Raw genomic sequence first — 21,724 nt, 5'->3', positions numbered from 1 at the left:
CCTTTAGCTGTAGCTACAACCAGCTTTCCCTGCATACAAAGTCGTATTAAGGGCAGATTATTACATTTTGTTTTTGGCTCATAAAACTTACTTTCTCTTAATTCAGAGAGAAATTAAGAAGGAAATTGAGAGGAGGAAAACTGGTAAAGAAATGTTGGATTATAAAAGAAAGCAAGAAGAAGAATTAACAAAAAGAATGTTAGAGGAAAGAAACAGAGAAAAGGCAGAAGATAGGGCAGCTCGAGAGCGTATAAAACAGCAGATTGCACTGGTGAGTATTTATTTATTTATTTATTTATTTATTGGCCACACCTGTAGCATATGGCAGTTCCTGGGCCAGGGATCAAATTGGAGCTGCAGCTGTGGCCTACACCACAGCCATATCAACTCTGGGTCCTTAACCCACTGAACAAGGCCAGGGATTGAACCTGCATCCTCAAGGAGATGATGATGTTGGGTCCTTTACCCACTGAGCCGCAATGAGAATGCCATTAAGTTTATTTTTAGTGCTTGACTCTAGAACATTTGTGAAATTGTTTTTCCATGCACAGTGGTTTTGGTGTACTACCAGACAGTGCATATGAAAATAGTAGATTTTAATGACTCAGAGAGTACCAGTTCTCAGTATTGATTTTAAACTACAGATAAGATTAAAATTGAGATGATTTTTTGAAGTAATTTTTCTCCATGTTATGAATTTTATCAAGAGTCAAAAGGTGGTTTTCAGAGATTCTCTAGAAAAGAAGCTAAGAATTTGCCACCTAGCAGTCTCCTCTAGTTGTAAGTGTACTCTTTTAGGACATTCAAAGGATTTAGACATGACAGGTAGAAGTTTAGGATAGTTTTGCAACAATTGCTTTTAGAATTTAGCAGTTATAATACACATGAAAATCACCCTACCTTAATATTGTTTGTTCTTTTTTTTTATTCTTTTTGCCACCCCATGGCATATGGAGTTCCCAGGCTGGGGATCAGATCCAAGCTGCAGTTTTGACCTACACTGCATCTATGGCGACACCAGATCCTTAACCCACTGTGCTGGCTGGGGATCAAACCTGCATTGCAGCACTGCACAGACTCTGCCAATCCTTTTGGGCCATAGCAGGAACTCCTTGTTCATTTTTTCATTCAGTAAATATTTACGGATTATCTGCTATGTGCCATACTTTGTTCCAGGCTTTAGAGACACAGTAGTGACCAAATCTTATTTGTTTAATCATAATTCTGGTTCCTGACAGTTGATAAAATTAGATAATACCAGATCCAGAGTGATGAAGTTCATGCATGGCCTTAAGGAATTTCATGCATATTTGTGTTCCTTGTAATTGGGAATGTGTACCTGGATCTTTCTGGCAGTGAAAGGTAATTAATGTCTAACAAATGTTTTACAGGACCGTGCAGAAAGAGCTGCTCGTTTTGCAAAGACGAAGGAAGAAGTAGAAGCTGCTAAAGCTGCTGCCCTGCTGGCCAAACAGGCAGAAGTGGAAGCTAAGAGAGATTCTTCCACAAGAGAAAGGAGGTACTTTATTTCCTGCTAAAATGTGGTAGTTGAGAATAGCAGTTGTGGGCCGCTTTTTAACACCAATAGGTTCTGTGGCTTAATAAGCAGTTATAGCAGAACATACTGATCAGCTTGGCAGCTGCCAGTGGTATTTGTCATTGAATGTGAACGTACAACAGAACAGTCCTAAATAAATGATGTTTAAAAGAAGGCTGAAGAAATCTCTTTTCAAAAGACAAAATGCATACATCAAAATGATTATAGTCATCATTTCCTATGTACTAGGATTCTTTAGTTGTCAGAATCTCAAGTCAGACAGGATTAAGCAAAAGAGGGAATCCATTGACTCTGCAGTAGGGAGTTACAGGGTTAGATTTGGTCAGGCCTCACTATATCCAGGAATCTAAAGGGTACGCTTAGGACTTTTTCGCTCTCTCTCTTTAATTTCTTGGTTTCTGTTTAGCTTCATTCTAGGATCCCTGGGCCTCCTGGCACCTTTCAGGAGCTTGAGTTCCTGATCCTAGAGGAGAGACCAGTCCTTTTTCTTAAAGCTCATATCATTCACTGAGCAGACTTCTGTTAGCCCTGCTTGGGTCATGGGGCCATCTCATTGCTAATCACTGTGTCCACATATATGGACTGGCTGGTTGGGGTAGTAAATATGCCCACCCCTGTGGTGGAGAAGACAGGAAATATTACTGATAATCATACCAGAATAAATGACATGTTGGAGGGATAAAGCAGTTCCCAAGACAAAGATTTAGGTTTCCAGTATATACTGTTAGCTGTATCATGGTTATTATTTGTTTTCTGTACTTTTCTGTATTTTCCATATTGGAAAATTAATAGTGGAGCTCCCTAGTGGCAACAGGTTATGGATCTGGCATTGGCACTGTAGCAGCTGGGGTCAGGGTCCACCCCTGACCTGGGAAATTACGCATGCTATGGGTGAGGCCAAAACAACACAAAACAAAAAGCAAAAAAAAAAAATAATAATAATAATAAGCATTACTTTTGTAATCAGAAAAATAGCTTTTTATTTATTTAGGCCATGCCCATGGCATGTGAACGTTCCTGGGCCAAGGATCAAACCTGCACCACAGCCGCAACCCAGAGCCACTGCAGTGACAATGCTGGGTCTTTAACCCACTGCACCACAGGGAGAACTCCTATTTATTTATTTTTTAAACCTTTTTTTTTTTTTTGGCTGCACCCATGGCATTCAGAAGTTCCTGGGCCAGGGATCAGACCTCAGCCACAGTAATGACAATGCTGAATCCCCAACCACTAGACCACCAGGGAATCCCCAGATTACTTTTAAAAACTATTTTCTGGGAGTTCTTGTAGTGGCTCAGCAGTAACAAACCTGATTAGTATCCATGAGGAGGTGGGTTTGATCCCTGGCCTCATTCAGTGGGTTAAGGATCCACCGGTGTTGCCTCAAGCTGTGGTGTGGGTCACAGACATGGCTCAATTCTGGCATTGCTGTGGCTGTGGCATAGGCGAGCAGCTGCAGCTCCAATTTGACCCCTAGCCCGGGAGTTTCCATATGCCGTGGGTATGGCCCTAAAAAAATAATAATAAAAAAAAAGGAAAGTGAAAAGACAACCCACAGAAATGGAGAAAATATTTGCAAGCCATATATCTGATAAGGGACTTGTATCTGGAATATAAAAAAAAAGTCTTACAACTCAGCAATAAAAAGCAAATAACCCAACTTGAATATGGGGAAAATAATTATTTTTTCCAATGGAGTGTCTCTCATATTTACTACTGAGCCAAAGCACTAGTGCAGAAACACACAATGAGAAAAATTATTTTCCCAGTAAATCATATCCACCTGTTCCGATAGTAGTGATCTTTTCAGAGTGATGAGGTAAGATGCAAGTGACCTTGACACAGCACAAATGTGTGTGCCACTTCATGTGCAGGGCTCTTTTATTACCAGTTTTCATTTGAATCCATTGGAGAATGGGATGATTCTGCTTTTGCTTCTTGGCCAGGAATCGTTTGATCCTGATACACAAAATATACTATATCCCATACAATGTAATACTACTCAGCAGTAAAAAGGAATGAAGTTTGATACATGCTGCAACATGGAAAAACCTGGAAAACTATGCTACGTGACAGAAGTCAGTTACCAAAATGTCACATGTATGATTTCATTATATGAAGTGCCTGAAACATTCAGATCCACAGAGATAAACATTAGATGAGTAGTTGCCTGGGGCAGGGAGAGGGAGGAATGGGGAGTAACTGCTAATGGGTTCGTGGTGTCTTTTTGGGGTTCTATAAATAAATAGTGGTGATGGTTGCATAGCTCTGTATTAAAAACCACCAAATTGTACATTTTAAGAGTGAATTTTGGAGTTCCCTGGCAGCCTAGCAGTTAAGAATCCAGTGTAGTCACCACTGTGGATTGGGTCCCAGCACAGGTTTGATCCCTGGCCTGATAACTTCCACATGCTGTAGGCGTGGCCAAAAAAAGAGAGTAAAAGAGTAAATTTATGTGAATTATATCTCAAGCTGTTCTTACAAATAATAAATGAGAACATTTGGGGAAAAAACTTTTTTTTTTCTAACTAGAGAAATATTGACATACATTACTTACAAGTTTAAGGAATACAGCATGCTGGTTTGATTTACATATATTTTGAAATGATTACCACAATGGGATCAAGTAACATCTATCTTCTCACATAGAGTTGGCGCTTGAACAATGCAGGCATGCACCACCCATGCTGTCAAAAATCTGTTTAACTTTACAGTGTGGCTTCTGTATCTGTGGTTCCACATCCATGGATTCAGTCAGCTGTGGATAGTGCAGTACTGTATGTGCAAAAAATCTACTTAAGTGTGGACCCCTGGATTCAAACTCCTCTTGTTCAGGGAAGGGCCAACTGGAGAATAGAATAAAAAGAAAAAACATCTTTCCTTGTGATGAGAACTCTTAGGGTTTACTCTCGGCAGATTTCCTATGTACCATACAACAGTGTTAATTATATTTATCACATGGTGTATTACCTCCCCAGTACTTAGTTATCTTATAACTGGACATTTATACCTTTTGACTACTTTCCTCCAATTCCTTCTCCCCCACCAAAGAAACCTATTTTCATTACACATTTCCACTTCCATTTTCTCTAAGTTTTAAAGATATTTGAGAATATGTAGATGTAAAGATGGATGCTAACTTTAATTTTCATTTTTTCACAGCTCTGTTGCAAGAATTCAATTCCGTCTTCCTGATGGTTCTTCCTTTACAAATCAGTTTCCTTCTGATGCTCCTCTAGAAGAGGCAAGGCAGTTTGCTGCACAGGTAAATTTATGTCTTGCATGAGTGTAGTAAAGGTCGATGAATGGGTGATTAGAATGTAGGAGGGGGAACCTTCCAAACAGAATTTGAAGAGTGTGAATAAGTCATGACTATTCCTAGGGGACAGGCACAAGATGCCTCTGGGGTGTTGTGGAGCCTCTGTCATGTATGAGTGCCATATGGAAACAGCCAAAAGTGGAATTTGCTGATACTGTATAATAGGTTCTGGACATTTCTCACTACTTAGTACATTCAGCTGGAGGAATGAAAAGCAAGTGATTTTCCGAAAGTCTAATCTGAGGGAGATGTCTTCAGCAAAAGATGCAGTTTTTCTTGGTCCTCACTCTTCATGTTTTCTGCAAGTTGCTTATAATTCTTTGAGGCTGGCCATTTTCCCATCATCTGCCAGTTGGTCAAGCCTAAATAAAGATCAGTAATCTTTATTTGGCAACAAATATGTTCTTAAGGAATTTCCTTCCAGAATGTGGCCTTATTCAACATCTGAATGGGTGTGAAATTTGACATCTTAGAAAATAAGAGTAATTTCCAGTTAGTTTGTTTTCCTCTGATTACTTACTCAAAATGAATTTGAGACATCAAATGTCCTTTAGGATCTAGGCTTATTATGTGTGTCAGTATTTGTCTTGTAATACTGGTTAAAATTTGAGTTCAGATTTTTCTGCTGGACCTCTTCTCTGCATTTAGTCTGCTATGTCCAAAGCATTCAAAGGGTCCCGAGAAAAGGATACCTAAAAAGCATTATGCGTTCCTCTAGTGGTGAGCTTGGATGGACAGTATAAAAATTTATTTTAAGTACCCCTTTCCCCAAGCTTTATAGTAGAACCAACTCCAGGTAGCCCGTTTTCATTCTTCTTTTGCCTTGGGGGGTCTCACTTGGGGATTCCCCAAATTGGGTGCCCAAGTCTGAGTCTTACTGCTTCTGTCGCAGGTAAGTGAAGATGGAGTCACGTGGGGAAAAAAGAGTTTTGATTGCATCAGTCCTATTAGAACTTCACCTCAGGAGTTCCTGTTGTGGCTCAGTGGTTAATGAACCCGACTAGTATACATGAGGACACGGGTTTGATCTCTGGCCTCTCTCAGTGGGTTACAGGATCTGGCGTTGCCGTGAGCTGTGGTGTAGGTCACAGATGCGGCTCAGATTCCGCTTTGGTGTGGCTATAGCATAGGTTAGCAGCTACAGCTCTGGTTCAACCCCTAGCCTAGGAACCTACATATGCCTTGGGTGTGGCTCTAAAAAGACAAAAGACCAAAAAAAAAAAAAAAGGGGAACTTTACCTTGGTATGATGACCTAATTTTGCAGCCTGATATTAGAGTGAGAACAGTGACAGGTGGGTGTGGGTGTTTGTAAACATGGAAATTAAATTCTTTCTTTGGAATCTTCTAGGGAAAGGTAAACTTGTCTAAGATTGTACAAGTATAGGTGACTTAACACTGTGAAAGTGGTTGTGATACTCCCCACTGTAAATTCCTGAATCTGGGATTATATGTATATAAAGGGTTGATTATGGACAATTTACTCTTTAAGATAAAGAGGAGACAAAACCCCTAATATTGTATATAAGAGGGAAATTGTGGTCTGTTCCAGATTTTTAATAAAAAATACCTACAATCCAGATGTGTACTTGTAAGATATTAATGCTAGTTTGCCGAAATATAGTAAAACACTTAATTGCAAACTGAAGGCATACTTGATATAAATTGTTCATTTTTTTTCCTGTTTCCTGGTTTGAATAATAAGTTTTTAGATACTGTTTGGACTTCATAGCTTTTAGCTACTTTTTGAAGCACAGAGTTCTTAATAAACTTTTCTGAGTTTACAACATTTAAGTGAACTTTTGAAATTAAAGCAGTCATAGTGCATGCATATGAATTTGTATCTTACTTTAAAAAGGCTCCATTGTAAGGTTTTCAAACTGTTTTGTTACAGACTGTTGGCAACACTTATGGTAATTTTTCACTAGCAACCATGTTTCCCAGGAGGGAATTTACCAAAGAAGATTATAAAAAGAAATTATTGGATTTGGAACTTGCCCCAAGTGCTTCAGTGGTACTATTGCCAGTATGTATATACATATATATATATATTATTATTATTTTGTCTATTCTTACAGTCCTGTTTGTTCTGCTTGTCATCTTTTCTTATAAGAGTGAAAGTAAGGTGAAAAGTGTACTGTGGGTAATTACAATCCAAATTATCCAAAAGTGTTGGGCCAGTTTATTGTTCCATTATTCTGGGCTTTATATTTGTTTTGCTGGTGAGGCACTGAATAAATTTTCAAGTTTTGTCCTCACCTGTTTTCATGTACCAAAGGAGAAGGTAGGAAGGAGAAGATAAGAAATGTATGAAGATAGAAGAAGGTAAGGAGAAGAAATGTAGAATATCTGTCTAACCTGCCAACTTCATATCTTTTATTTATATATGACTACTCTTTACCAAGTTTTGAAAAAACACTTTAATATAAAAAACATTAATTTTTAAAATTGACTTACAGTGTTAGTTTCAGATATATATAGCACAGTGATTCAGTTTATAGATAGATAATGATGTTGGTTATCTATTTGATATATAGTGTATGTGTTCATCCCAAACTCCTAATTTATCCCTCCCCCTTTCCCCCCTTTGGTAACCATAAGTTTGTTTTCTATGTCTGTGAGATACTTTCTGTTTTGTAAATAAGGTTACTTATATCTTTTTTTTAAGTTTTATCGAAGTGTAGTTGATTTACCACTTGTACGATTTCTTAGATTTAATTATGAGTGATATATGATGTTTGTCTTTCTCTGTCTGACTTCACTTAGTATGGTAATCTCTGGGTCAATTTATGTTGCTGCTAATGGCATTGTTTCATTCTTTTTTTGGATGGGTAATATTCCACTGTGTGTATATGTGTGTGTGCACATATACATACTGCATCTTTTTTATCCATTCATCTGTCAATGGGCTCTTAGGTTTGCTTCCGTGTGTTGGCTATTGTAAATGATGCTTCTGTGAACACAGAGAGGTGCATTATTATTATTTTAAATTTTATTGACATATAGTTGATTTATAATGTGTTAATTGCTGCTATACAGCAAAGTGATTCAGTTTTACATATACACATATCCATTTCCATATAGGATATCACAGAATATTGAGTAGATTTCCCTGTATTATACAGCATGTCCCTGTTGACCATCCATTTCAATATACCATAGTGTGCATATGCCATCCCAAACTCCCAATCCTTCCCTCTCCCTGACCCTTCCCTTTGGTAACCATAGATTTGCTTTTGGTTTGAGTCAGCATTTATTATCTGTAGACTTTTTGATGATGGCTGTTCTGACCAGTATGAAGTGATACCTCATTGTAGTTTTGGTTTGCTTTTCTCTAATAATTAGTGACATTGAACATCTTTTCATGTGTCTGTTGACTGTCTGTATGTCTTTGGGGAAATGTCTATTTAGGTCTTCTGCCCACTTTTTGATGGGGTTGTTTGTTTTACGATACTGAGCTGTATGAACTATTTATATATTTTGGAAATTAATCTCTAGGTGGTTGCATCCTTTGCAGATACCTTCTCCCATTCTTTTTTTCTGTTGCACCATGATGGGAACTCCACCTTCTCCCATTCTGTAGGTTGTCTTCATTTTGTTTATGGCTTCCTTTGCTGTGTAAAAGCTTTTACGTTTAATTAGGTCCCATTTGTTTATTTATTTCTTTATTTCCATTGTTCTGGGAGATGGATCCAAAAAGATATTGCTGAGATAGGTGTCAAAGAGTGTTATGCCTATGTTTTCCTCTAAGAGTTTTATAGTGTCCAGTCTTATATTTAGGTCTTTAATCCACTTTGAGTTTATTTTTGTATGTGGTGTTAGAGAATTTTTAAATTTCTTTTATATGTTGCTGTCCAGTTTTTCCAGCACCACTATTGGAGAGACTTTTTTCTGCATTGTATGTTCTCACCTCCTTTGTCATAGATTAATTGACCATAGGTGTATGGGTTTATTTCTGGGCTTTCTGTCCTGTTCCATTGATCTATAGTTGTTTTTGTGCCAGTTGCATACTGTTTTGATGACTGTAGCTTTATAGTATAGCCTGAAGTCAGGGAGCCTGATTTCCTCCACCTTCATTTTTCTTCCTCAAGATTGCTTGGAGTTCCTGTTGTGGCTCAGCAGAAGCAGATCTGACTAGTATCCATGAGGATGCAGGTTCAATCCCTGGCCTCGCTTAGTAGGTTAAGGATCTGGTGTTGCCATGAGCTGTGGTGTAGCTCGCAGATGCAGCTCAGATCTGGCATTGCTATGGCTGTGGCATAGGCCGGTGGTCACAGCTCCAATTTGACCCCTATCCTGGAAACCTCCATATGCTGTGAGTGCAGCCCTAAAAAGATAAAAAAAGATTGCTTTGGCTACTTGGGGTCTTTTGAGTTTGCAGGCAAACTTTAAAATTGTTCTAGTTCTGTGAAAAATGACATTTGTAACTTGATAGAGATTTCACTGAATCTGTACGTTGCCTTGGGTATAGAGCCATTTTAGCAATATTGATTCTTCAAGTCCATGAACATAGTATCTTTCCATCTGTATCATCATCTGTTTCTTTCACCCATGTCTTACAGTCTTTGGAGTATAGGTCTTTTGCCTCCCTAGGTGGGTTTATTCCTAAGTATTTTATTCTTTTTGATGCTGTGTTAAATGAGATTGTTTCCTTAAATTTTCTTTCTGATCTTTCATTATTAGTATATGGGAATGCAAATGATCTCTGTGTATTAATTTTGTATTCTGCACTTTTATGAAATTCATTAATGAGCTCTAGTATTTTTCTGGTATCATCTTTAGGATTTTCTGTGTATATTATCATGTCACCTTGGCTAGGACTTCCAAAACTATGTTGAATAAAAGTGGTGATGTTGATTATCCTTGTCTTGTTACTGATCTTAGAGGAAATGCTTTCAGCTTTTCACCATTAAGTATGATGTTAGCTGTGGGCTTGTCACATATGGCCTTTATTATATAGAGGTAGGTTTCCTCTATGCCCATTTTCTGGAGAGTTTTGTTTTGTTTTGGCCGCACGCATGGCATATGGCAGTTCCCTGGCCAGGGATTAAATCTGAGCCATGCTGTGACCTGTGCCACATCTGTGGCAGTGCCCAATCTTTAATCCAGTGCCTGGGCTATGGATCAAACCCGTGCCTCTGTAGTAACCTAAACCACTGCAGTCGGATCCTTAACTCACTGCACCACAGCAGGAACTCCTGGAAAGTTTTTTTTTTTAAATAAAAAATGGATGATGAATTTTGTCAAAAGCTTTTTCTGCATCTGTTGAGATGATATTTTTTATTCTTCAGTTTGTTTGGCAAATGTTTAAAAATCCTGCATCCCTGCAGTAACTCTCACTTGGTTATGGTATATAATCTTTTAAATGTATTGTTGATTTTGGTTTGGTAGTATTTTCTTGAGGATTTTTGCATCAGTGGTTGTCAGTGATATTGTCCTGTAATTTTCTTTTTTGTGTGGTGTCTTTGGTATTGGTATCAGGGTGATGGTGCCCTCATAGAATGAGTTTGGGAGTGTTCCTTCCTCTGCAATTTTTTGGAATAGTTTCAGAAAGAGAGGTGTTCATTAACTTTTAAACATATTAATTCTATTTGATCTTAACACTTTAATCTCTGATGAAGAAAGAGGCTCAGAAAACTTAAACATCTTTGCCAAGGCACCACCTTAAGTGCCAGAGCTGGCATGAGAGCCTGGATCTTCGGTTATCTTGTTTAGTATAACAGTAGTGCCCCTAATCCATAGCTCTTCTTTCCATGCATTCAGCTGCCAGTGGTCAGCTGCAGTCCAAAAAGATTAAATAGAAAATTCCAGAAATAATTCATAAATTTTAAATTGCGGGCCGTTGTAACATGATGAAATTATGTGTCTTCCTACCCAGGACATGAAGTGTCCCTTTGTCTGGCATGTCCACGTTGTTTATATGCTGCCATTTGGTTGCTTAGCAGCTATCTTGGTTATTGACAGACTGTTGAAATATTACAATGCTTGTGTTCAAGTAATCCTTGTTTTAATTAATAATGGCCCCAAAGTGTAAGAGCTTTCAATTTAGATAGTTTCTTACTGTGCCTAACCTAATTTACAAATAAATTGAACTTTATCACAGGTATAGAAAGAACATGGTGTACATCAGTTTCAGGCATCCATTGGGGGGGGGTCTAGGAATATATCCCTTGGGGAAAAGGGGGGACTACCGTAGTTTGCCCTGCTCTGAACTAGAGCCCTATACTTAAAACAGTCCTGCAATAATCAGGATTGATTGTATTCACTGAGGTTTGAAACCTTTCTCTTGTTTTAAGTCATAAAGACTTTTTAAGTCAAAGTTGTTAATTTGATGGCAAAAGTTTAGTTCTCTTCCAAATAATTGATTCATTTCATTGGGAACTACTTTCTAATGTCTATGTTGTGATTACTCCTTTAAAGAAAGCTCCAGGAATTTCTGGAAGTTTATATGATTGAAAAATAGCAAAAGATGGCAATTTTAGCTTCTTGCAGTAAACTGAAAATTCACAGGGCTTTTTCAGATAAAAAATATATCTGTAAACTTGAGTATGATGCATCTGGGCTGATGTAGTCTTCATCTAGTTTTCTTTCTTGATTTTTAGGCAGGAAGACCAACTACATCCATGGTACATTCTTCCAGTGGAGACTTTTGGACCTTGTTGGGGACAGTACTTTACCCATTCCTGGCCATCTGGAGATTGATTAGCAACTTCCTATTTAGTAATCCTCCTGCACAGACCTCAGTGAGAACAGCATCAGTGGAATCCTCAAACCTTGCATCTGCTAGCAACTCGGAGAAAAGGTATTTGCTTGTGTTTTCCCCATTTGCAAAATTTGCTAGTAATGTTCAATGCCTTATTCAAAATGAAAAATTTTTGCTGTGGCTGTGGTGTAGGCCAGCAGCTACAGCTCCCATTAGACCCTCTAGCCAGGGAACCTCCATATGCAGCGGGTGTGGCCCTGGAAAAGACAAAAAAAAAAAAGAAAAATTTTGTTATGGGTAATTTGTCTTTTTTCTGTGTAAGGGGGAAAAACCCAATATGTTCTGAAGTTTTATTACATTACCTCCGAGGAAGCTCACTACCTGAGTTTTCTCAGTCATCTTTCTAAAACCTATTCCAGGAGTTCCCATTGTTGTGCAGCAGAAATGAATCTGACTAGTATCCATTAGGATATGGGTTGGATCCCTGGCCTGGCTCAGTAGGTCAGCCACATGGCATTGCTCTGGCTGTGGTGTAGATCACAGATGTGGCTCAAACCCCACAGTGCTGTGGCTGTGGTGTAGGCCGGCAGCTATAGCTCCAATTTGACCCCTAGCCTGGGAACTTCCATATGCTGCAGGTGCGGCCCTAATTAAAAAAAAAAAAAAAAAAAAAAGTCAAAATAAATAAAATCTAGTCCATGGAAAGCAATTTCTACTTAATTTTATTATTTCATGTATTGAATTCTTTTCATCCCATAACAAAAAGTAGTTTTTTTTCAGGTCTAAATAGTAACATCTTTCTTACTAGCCATGTTTTGTCTGACAAGGTATTTCATTCCAGTAGTTACTCACAGTCATCTTGCATAATTACAGTTGCAAGATCATTGTGCTCTAGATAATTTAACCTCCTTCTCTGGGTCAGTCAGAGAAGGACCAGACTGAGGAAGCAGGATATTCACTTGAGAATGGTGCCTCCTTCAGAGAGTTCTTTTGGACTAGTGCCCTAACCAAGAGACCTTACCTTTATTGCAGAGGGCCAATGTTAGAGTGGTAGTACTAAAACACAACACTAATGACCTTAGTTCCTAGCTCTGTTAAAATTGTACATATTTGAAAGGAATTAAGAGGGGAATATGTTTTGTTAGAAATTGGGATGATACCCCCTTCCAATAATCAATAGCACAATTTATTACAATATATACCTAGTACTGTTAAGTAGTTTATTAGGCCATTAATAGGCATTAGAGCAAATCCCCACCCTAATTCTATGTGATGAACAATGAAAATCCTTGCCCCTGTCTGCTGTAAAGAGATTCCCTAATCTTGCGTCCTGTTCTCTCTCCAGTTGAAGATTTGTGTAAATATTGTGATTGGGCTGATGTAGCCTTTATCTTGAATTTTTTTCGTAACTAATATGCAAGAAGACCAATAATATCTTTTTAGTATATCACTCAAGTGGGGACACAGAAAAATTCTCTAGTCTTAGAGCAGTATTCAGACGGGTCTTGTTAGGTCTGAATTTCAGAGATCATACTGAGTAATGCGTGGAAGCATTTCATCCTGAATTTTTGGCATATAGAAGAACTTGCTGTCTTTTTTTTTTTTTTTTTTTTTTTTGCCTTTTTGCTATTTCTTCGGCTGCTCCCGCAGCATATGGAGGTTCCCAGGCTAGGGGTCAAATCAGAGCTGTAGCCCCCGGCCTATGCCAGAGCCAGAGCAACGCGGGATCCGAGCCGCATCTGCAACCTACACCACAGCTCACGGCAATGCCGGATCGTTAACCCACTGAGCAAGGGCAGGGACCGAACCCGCAACCTCATGGTTCCTAGTCGGATTCGTTAACCACTGCGCCATGACGGGAACTCCAGAACTTGCTGTCTTAAAAAATGTATTTCAAATAAGGCGAGCAGGAGCTCCCACTGTGGCTCAGTGGGTTTTAAGAACCAGACACAGTGAGGATGTGGGTTTGATCCCTCCCCTTGCTCAGTGGGTTAAGGATACAGTGTTGCCACAGGCTGCAGCATAGGTTGCAGGTGCAGCTTGGATGTAGCATTGCTGTGGCTGCAGCTCCTACTTGACTCCTAGCCCAGGAACATCCATCTGCTTCAGGTGTGGCCATAAAAAGCCAAAAAAAAAAAAAAAAATTAAAAATAAGGGAAGCAGTCTTGGGTTGAGGCAAAGGATGGGATGAATATATACATGAATATACATCTAAGAGGGTGATTGAAGCTCTGAGTTCCACTATTTTTTTTTTTCCTCCCTCCACCTATAGTGTTAGAGAATGTATTAGCAAAAAATTCACCTGTTTCCTTCCCATTTTCAGATGAAGAAGGCCTGTTTGTTCTCGGTTGTCCGTGTAAAAATACATCATTCTTAAAGATTAGGAAAGGATTGAAAATTGCTGACCATTTCTATAGATCGGTCTATGAATGGAGTTTGGATAGCCTCTAGGGTGCCGTGTAAGTTATAAATAAATGTTTCAGTAGATGTGTCAGGTTGCATAAATAATAAAGGAAAGGTTGAGTTGGCAAAGAGTCCCACTCTTCCAAAGCTCGGTAAGTCATCAGAAAAGACATGCACATAGAGAACAGGACCTGCCTGGTTTGACTTAGAGATCAGATGACGTTAAACCACCAAAACCACGTAAAGTCTAGTACCGTGGTAGTAAATACAATGATCATCTCCCATGGGCTTCATAAACTATAGTTGCCTGCACTAACCCGAGTTTAAAGGAGACGGCTTTGTGTTACTCCTGTGTTCATTTTATAGCGTCTTCTCTTTTCTCCCTCTTTTGTTCTACCAGGGAACCAGTCAGAAAAAGAGTGCTGGAGAAACGGGGGGAAGACTTTAAAAAGGAGGGCAAGATATATAGACTGAGGACTCAAGACGATGGTGAAGACGAAAACAACACTTGGAATGGGAATTCTACGCAACAGATGTAGTGTGACAAGTACAATATGCGCAATAATGATTGTTTCTCTTATGATTTCATTCAGCTAAAATTCTACTGGAGAAGTGGGACTGCTTTATGTTTTCCAACTCACTACCAAGTGTCTCTTTATTCCTGCTTAGTGGGTTCAAGTTGTTTAACTCAGACAAGTCAAGAGAGAAAATAACTGGCTGCTAGGTCCTTGTATATGGTAACCAACTGCTAGAAGCCTAAAAACAACAACAACAACAACAAAATCAAAAGGTCTGCGACAACCTCCCTTTATCAGCTCTCTTATTCAGTATTTCATGTACCCGTTAGCCCTGTGCTCTTAAGACGACAGGTTTTGTTTAGGGCTGTTTTGCTTCAGAACTCCTAAACCCAGAGTAACTGGTATGTCACGGAGTAATCTGACTCTGAGTCAGAGCATTTTAACTAGCCTATCAGATGATAATCTAGGCTTAACTTTTCTCCTTTTGCTCATCAGCTGCAAGCAAAATCTTGTAGTTTTTAATCTTACTTAAATACTGAATAAAAAAATCTTTTCCAAAAACCAGAGCTATCTTATTTTTGCTTTAAGGTTTGCTATCCTAGCAACTTTCTGATGCACAGGTGTCTGTTGAGGTCATGGGTCCCTGATTTCCCCCACCCCTTCAATACTGCCCTGGAGCTGTCCCAAGAGAGGAGGCGACCGCCTTACCTTAACTGTCACTGAGGGAAGACATCTCCTGACACACACTGACAAGCTAGTTACTCTCTCTCTCTTAAGTCAGGGAGGCATCACTTTGTTTACACAATGCTAAGGTCTTTGTTCTCATTAGATGCAAAACAACCGCTGGTCTATGACTAGTTCTCTCTCACTTTATACTATAGTTTTGTTCTTGATAATGATAATCACACCTCAAAGAACTACAGTACCTGCAGTGTACGATAAGAAACAGCGAATTAAGACCTGCCTTTTGCTGATTTGATTATTCTTAAGAATTTTAAAGAGATCCTCAGTCTGACTTAATGCTTCTTAATTTTGTTATTTATTTTTTGCTTTTTAGGGCTGCCCCCGTGGCATATGGAGGTTCCCAGGCTAGTGGTCACATCAGAGCTGTAGCTGCTGGCTTACACCACATCCACAGCAACGTCAGATCTACACCACAGCTCCCCCAGCAATGCCGGATCCTTAACCCACTGAGGGAGGCTGGGGATCGAATGTGCTTCCTCATGGATGCCAGTCAGATTCGTTTCTGCTGAGCCACGACGGAAACTCCCAAATGCTACATTATATGTTATGGTATGTTCAGATTCAAAAATACTACTCGAGGGAACAGAAGGACTCTGACTTTTGCAACGGGAGGAAGAAATTTTCTCAGACAAAACCTATTTTTTCATCTCTGAAGTAACAATAATGCTTAAAAATGGTAGTAGTATTTTGTTTTGTTTTGTTTTTTCCATTGTTTTTATTTATTTATTTATTTATTTTGTCTTTTGTCTTTTTTTGTTGTTGTTGCTATTTCTTGGGCCGCTCCCGCGGCATATGGAGGTTCCCAGGCTAGGGGTCGAATCGGAGCTGTAGCCACCGGCCTACGCCAGAGCCACAGCAACGCGGGATCCGAGCCACGTCTGCAACCTATACCACAGCTCACGGCAACGCCGGATCTTTAACCCACTGAGCAAGGGCAGGGACCGAACCCGCAACCTCACGGTTCCTAGTTGGATTCGTTAACCACTGAGCCACGACGGGAACTCCCACCTTTTTTTTTTTTTTTTTTTTTTTGTCAGCGCCTGCAGCATGTGGAGGTGGTCAGGCCTGAGATCAAACCCGGGACTTAGCAGTGGACCAAGCCACAGCAGTGACACCAGACTCCCAACCCCCTGCACCACCAGGGAACTCTGCTTCTGCACAAGTACCTTTTGCTAAGGAGAAATGGTATAATACTAATTCAGCAATTCAGTTTAACATATTTATTCAGTACCTGTTATTCAGAGAAAAAAGCAGAATACGGGGTGGTAGGTACAATGTGATCTCAGCTTTATAAACACATTATATATATAGATAGTAGTATGTATTGAAACAATGTAAAGAGAAAACACATGAAACATTAACAATGATAAGAATAGTTTTAGTTTTAGTTTAGATTTTAGTTCTTTTTGTATCTTTATAGGTTTCGTCATTTTTCTATGATGATACTACTTCCATATTTTCAAAAGTTGAGTCTGAAAAAGAAACATCTCCAGCAAACATCCCATTTAAGTAAAGGTTTGTTATCTTTAAAAATATAGCAGGATGTAATTTAAGAAAGCCTTGAAAAAATCAAATGCAGATCTTAGAGAAATGTATATAAAACCATGATTAACAATCTTTTTTTTTTGATAATTCATGTGTGCTTATTTTATTTTATTTTTTTTCTTTTTATTTTCCCACTGTACAGCAAGGGGATCAAGTTATCCTTACATGTATACATTACATTTTTCCCCCACCCTTTGTTCTGTTGCAACATGAGTATCTAGACAAAGTTCTCAATGATACTCAGCAGGATCTCCTTGTAAATCTATTCTAAGTTGTGTCTGATAAGTCCAAGCTCCCGATCCCTCCCACTCCCTCCCCCTCCCATCATGCAGCCACAAGTCTCTTCTCCAAGTCCATAATTTTCTTTTCTGAGGAGATGTTCATTTGTGCTGGATATTAGATTCCAGTTATAAGTGATATCCTATGGTATTTATCATTGTCTTTCTGGCTCATTTCACTCAGTATGAGATTCTCTAGTTCTATCCATGTTGCTGCAAATGGCATTATGTCATTCTTTTTTATGGCTGAGTAGTATTCCATTGTGTATATATACCACCTCTTCCGAATCCAATCATCTGTCGACGGACATTTGGGTTGTTTCCATGTCCTGGCTATTGTGAATAGTGCTGCAATGAATATGCGGGTGCACGTGCCTCTTTTAAGTAGAGTTTTGTCCGGATAGATGCCCAAGAGTGGGATCGTGGGGTCATATGGAAGTTCTATGTATAGATTTCTAAGGTATCTCCAAACTGTTGTCCATAGTGGCTGTACCAGTTTACATTCCCACCAACAGTGCAGGAGGGTTCCCTTTTCTCCACACCCCCTCCAGCACTTGTTATTTGTGGATTTATTAATGATGGCCACTCTGACTGGTGTGAGGTGGTATCTCATGGTAGTTTTGATTTGCATTTCTCTTATAATCAGCGATGTTGAGCATTTTTTCATGTGTTTGCTGGCCATCTGTATATCTTCTTTGGAATAATGTCTATTCAGGTCTTTGGCCCATTTTTCCATTGATTGATTGGCTTTTTTGCTGTTGGGTTGTATAAGTTGCTTATATAGTCTAGAGATTAAGCCCTTGTCGGTTGCATCATTTGAAACTATTTTCTCCCATTCTGTAAGTTGTCTTTTTGTTTTCTTTTTGCTTTCCTTTGCTGTGCAAAAGCTTTTCAGTTTGATGAGGTCCCATGGGTTTATTTTTGCTCTAATTTCTATTGCTTTGGGAGACTGGCCTGAGAAAATATTCATGATGTTGATGTCAGAGAGTGTTTTGCCTATGTTTTCTTCTAGGAGTTTGATGGTGTCCTGTCGTATATTTAAGTCTTTCAGCCATTTGGAGTTTATTTTTGTGCATGGTGTGAGGGTGTGTTCTAATTTCATGGCTTTGCATGCACCTGTCCAGGTTTCCCAGCAATGCTTGCTGAATAGACTTTCTTTTTCCCATTTTGTGTTCTTGCCTCCCTTGTCAAAGATTAATTGACCATAGGTGTCAGGGTTTATTTCTGGGTTCTCTATTCTGTTCCATTGGTCTGTCTGTCTGTTTTGATACCAGTACCACACTGTTTTGATGACTGTGGCTTTGTAGTATTTCTTTTTCTTTTTTTTTTTATAATTTTTTTTTGGGGGGGTCTTTTTTTGCTATTTCTTGGGCCACTCCCGCGGCATATGGAGGTTCCCAGGCTAGGGGTCGAATCGGAGCTGTAGCCCCCGGCCTACGCCAGAGCCACAGCAACGCGGGATCTAAGCCGAGTCTGTGACTTACACGACAGCTCACGGCAATGCCGGATCATTAACCCACTGAGCAAGGGCAGGGACCGAACCCGCAACCTCATGGTTCCTAGTCGGATTCGTTAACCACTGCACCACGACGGGAATTTCTCCTGTAGTATTTCTTGACGTCTGGGAGAGTTATGCCTCCTGCTTGGTTTTTGTTTCTCAGGATTGCTTTGGCGATTCTGGGTCTTTTGTGGTTCCATATAAATGTTTGGATTGTTGGTTGTAGTTCTGTGAAAAATGTCATGGGTAATTTGATAGGGATTGCACTGAATCTGTAGATTGCTTTGGGTAGTATGGCCATTTTTACAATATTGATTTTTCCAATCCAAGAACATGGAATATTTTTCCATTTCTTTACATCTTCTTTGATTTCTTTGACTAAAGTTTTATAGTTCTCGGCATATAGGTCCTTTACCTCCTTGGTCAGGTGTATTCCAAGGTATTTGATTTTGTGAGGTGCAATTTTAAAAGGTATCGTATTTTTGTATTCCTTTTCTAATATTTCATTGCTGGTATACAGAAATGCAACTGATTTCTCTTTTTTTTTTTTTTTTTCTGCTATTTCTTGGGCCGCTCCCGTGGCATATGGAGGTTCCCAGGCTAGGGGTCTAATCGGAGCTGTAGCCACCAGCCTACGCCAGAGCCACAGCAACGCGGGATCCGAGCCGTGTCTGCAACCTACACCACAGCTCACGGCAACGCCGGATCCTTAACCCACTGAGCAAGGGCAGGGACCGAACCCGCAACCTCATGGTTCCTAGTCGGATTCGCTAACCACTGCGCCACAAAGGGAACTCCCCTGCAACTGACTTCTGAATGTTAATCTTATATCCCGCTACTTTGCTGAATTTATTAATCAGTTCAAGTAGTTTTGGGGTTGAGTCCTTAGGGTTTTCTATGTTTAGCATCATGTCATCTGCATACAGTGACAGTTTGATCTCTTCTCTTCCTATATGGATACCTTTTATTTCTTTTGTCTAATTGCTGTGGCTAGGACTTCCAAAACTATGTTGAAGAGCAGTGGTGAGAGTGGGCATCCCTGTCTTGTTCCAGATTGGAGTGAGAAGGCTTTCAGTTTTTCCCCATTGAGGATTATATTTGCTGTGGGTTTATCATAAATGGCTTTGATTATATTCAGGAATGTTCCCTCTATACCCACTTTGGCGAGGGTCTTGATCATGAATGGATGTTGGACTTTGTCAAATGCTTTTTCTGCGTCTATTGAGATGATCATATGATTTTTGACTTTTTTTTTGTTAATATGGTGTATGATGCTGATTGATTTGCGTATGTTGAACCATCCTTGTGAACCTGGGATGAACCCAACCTGGTCATGGTGTATAATTTTTTTGGTATGTTGTTGGATTCGGTTGGCTAAGATTTTGTTGAGAATTTTTGCATCTATATTCATCAATGATATCGGGCGATAGTTTTCTTTTTTGGTGGTATCTCTGCCTGGTTTTGGAATGAGGGTGATGGTGGCCTCATAGAATGTCTTTGGGAGTATTCCTTCTTCTTCAACCTTTTGAAAGAGTTTAAGGAGGATGGGCACCAATTCCTCTTTATATGTTTGATAGAATTCACCTGTGAAGCCATCTGGTCCTGGACTTTTATTTGTAGGGAGTGATTTTATGACCTCTTCAATTTCATTTCTAGTGATTGGTCTGTTCAGTTGGTCTGTTTCTGCTTGATTCAGTTTTGGCAGGCTGTAAGATTCTAGAAAATCATCCATTTCTTCCAGATTGTCAGATTTGTTGGCATATAGTTGTTCATAGTATTCTCTTATGGTTTTTTGTATTTCTGCTGTATCCGTTGTGATTTCTCCTTTTTCATTTATAATTTTGGTTATTTGGGTTCTTTCTCTCCTCTTTTTAGTGAGTCTGGCCAGGGGTTCGTCAATTTTGTTTACCTTTTCAAAGAACCAGCTCTTGGTTTTATTAATTTTTTCTATTGTTTGTTTGAATCTCTATTTTATTGATTTCTTCTTTGATCTTTATCATTTCCTTCCTTCTGCTGACTTTAGGTCTTTTTTGTTCTTTTTCTAATTCATTTAGGTGGAGGGTAACAATCTTATATTTTAAAAAAAAATGGTAAATTTAAAACAGTATATAGAAGGCTATAAAATGATGTCTCCCTTCTGCATTATACCCCCTGTTCTAGTCCTCAGAAATCACCTCTATTAACACCTTTTGTAATCTTCAGAAAAATTTTAGGCATATATAAGAAAATGTGTAATCTTTTAAAGATGAGATTATAGATACATGCATACACTCTGCACCTTGCTTTTCCATGTATACAGTTTTGTTTTTGTTTTTTTTTGTCTCTTTAGTGCCGCAACTGCAGCATATGGAAGTTCCCAGGCTAGGAGTCCGATCCAAGCTGTAGCCACTTGCCTACGCCAGAGGCACAGCAATGCAGGATCCGAGCCGTGTCTGTGACCTACACCACAGCTCATGGCAACGCCGGATCCTTAACCCATTGAGTAAGCCCACTGATCAAACCTGTGTCCTCATGGATGCTAGTCAGGTTCGTTAACTGCTAAGCCATGATGGGAACTCCTCTATGTATGCAGTCTTGAAGATCTGTCCCCGTCAACACATAGCTACCTCATTCTTTATGAATGGCTACACAGTATTTTACTTGATAAACTTATCCAGTCTCTTGTGCTTTTTTTTTTTTTTTAATTGTAAGCATTAGGAAAACAAAAATAGTGAACAATTTTGGGAAAGTATCTTTTTAGCTGTGAAACTAAACCTGTCACTCACTGAGTCAAAGGTGTTTACAGTTTAGACCATAAAAGATGCTGCCAAATTGTCTCCTCTACAGGCTTTGAGTTTATAGTCCCATTGGGAGAATGCTGATCTCCCCACATCCTTACCGATACTGTATTACACTTTTTCATCTTTGTCAGCATGATAGATAGATGAAAAACTATACATTTCATATGTATTGTGTTCATTATGGAAGTGAACATCTTTTAATATTAGTGGTTATTTTGATTCACTTTCCTGAGAACTGCCTTGTTTGCCAATTTTCTTTTGGTTCGTTCATCTTTTTCTTATTGATTTATAAGAATTTTCATGTATATGAAGAAAATTAGCCCTTTGTCTAGCAAATGCTGTAAATATTTTCTCCCTGTTTATATTTTGATCAATATGAT

At 39.1% G+C, this 21,724-nt stretch overlaps 1 protein-coding gene across 5 annotated transcripts in view; it reads left to right on the top strand.

Annotated features, from left to right (window-relative positions):
- Positions 1-15,060, top strand: part of UBXN4 (UBX domain protein 4) — a 44,180-nt gene extending 29,120 nt beyond the window's left edge. For all 5 annotated transcript variants that reach the window (XM_085001338.1, XM_005654160.4, XM_021074795.2 and 2 more), the window contains exons 8-13: positions 107-271; positions 1,392-1,519; positions 4,721-4,823; positions 6,770-6,901; positions 11,478-11,677; positions 14,382-15,060. In XM_085001338.1, coding sequence (XP_084857464.1) covers positions 107-271; positions 1,392-1,519; positions 4,721-4,823; positions 6,770-6,901; positions 11,478-11,677; positions 14,382-14,520 — 867 coding nt within the window. In that variant the 3' untranslated portion in view covers positions 14,521-15,060. The remainder of the gene's footprint in view (positions 1-106; positions 272-1,391; positions 1,520-4,720; positions 4,824-6,769; positions 6,902-11,477; positions 11,678-14,381) is intronic.
- The last annotated feature ends 6,664 nt before the right edge of the window (positions 15,061-21,724 follow it).

Source organism: Sus scrofa, chromosome 15 (genome assembly GCF_054392235.1).
Source record: "Sus scrofa isolate SSC_HxYL_T2T_F1_AM1 chromosome 15, Sscrofa_HxYL_maternal_Yorkshire_Landrace_v2.0, whole genome shotgun sequence".
Classification (NCBI taxonomy): domain Eukaryota; kingdom Metazoa; phylum Chordata; class Mammalia; order Artiodactyla; family Suidae; genus Sus; species Sus scrofa.
Note: the sequence above shows the minus strand (reverse complement) of the source record. Positions and strands in the feature narration are given on the sequence as shown.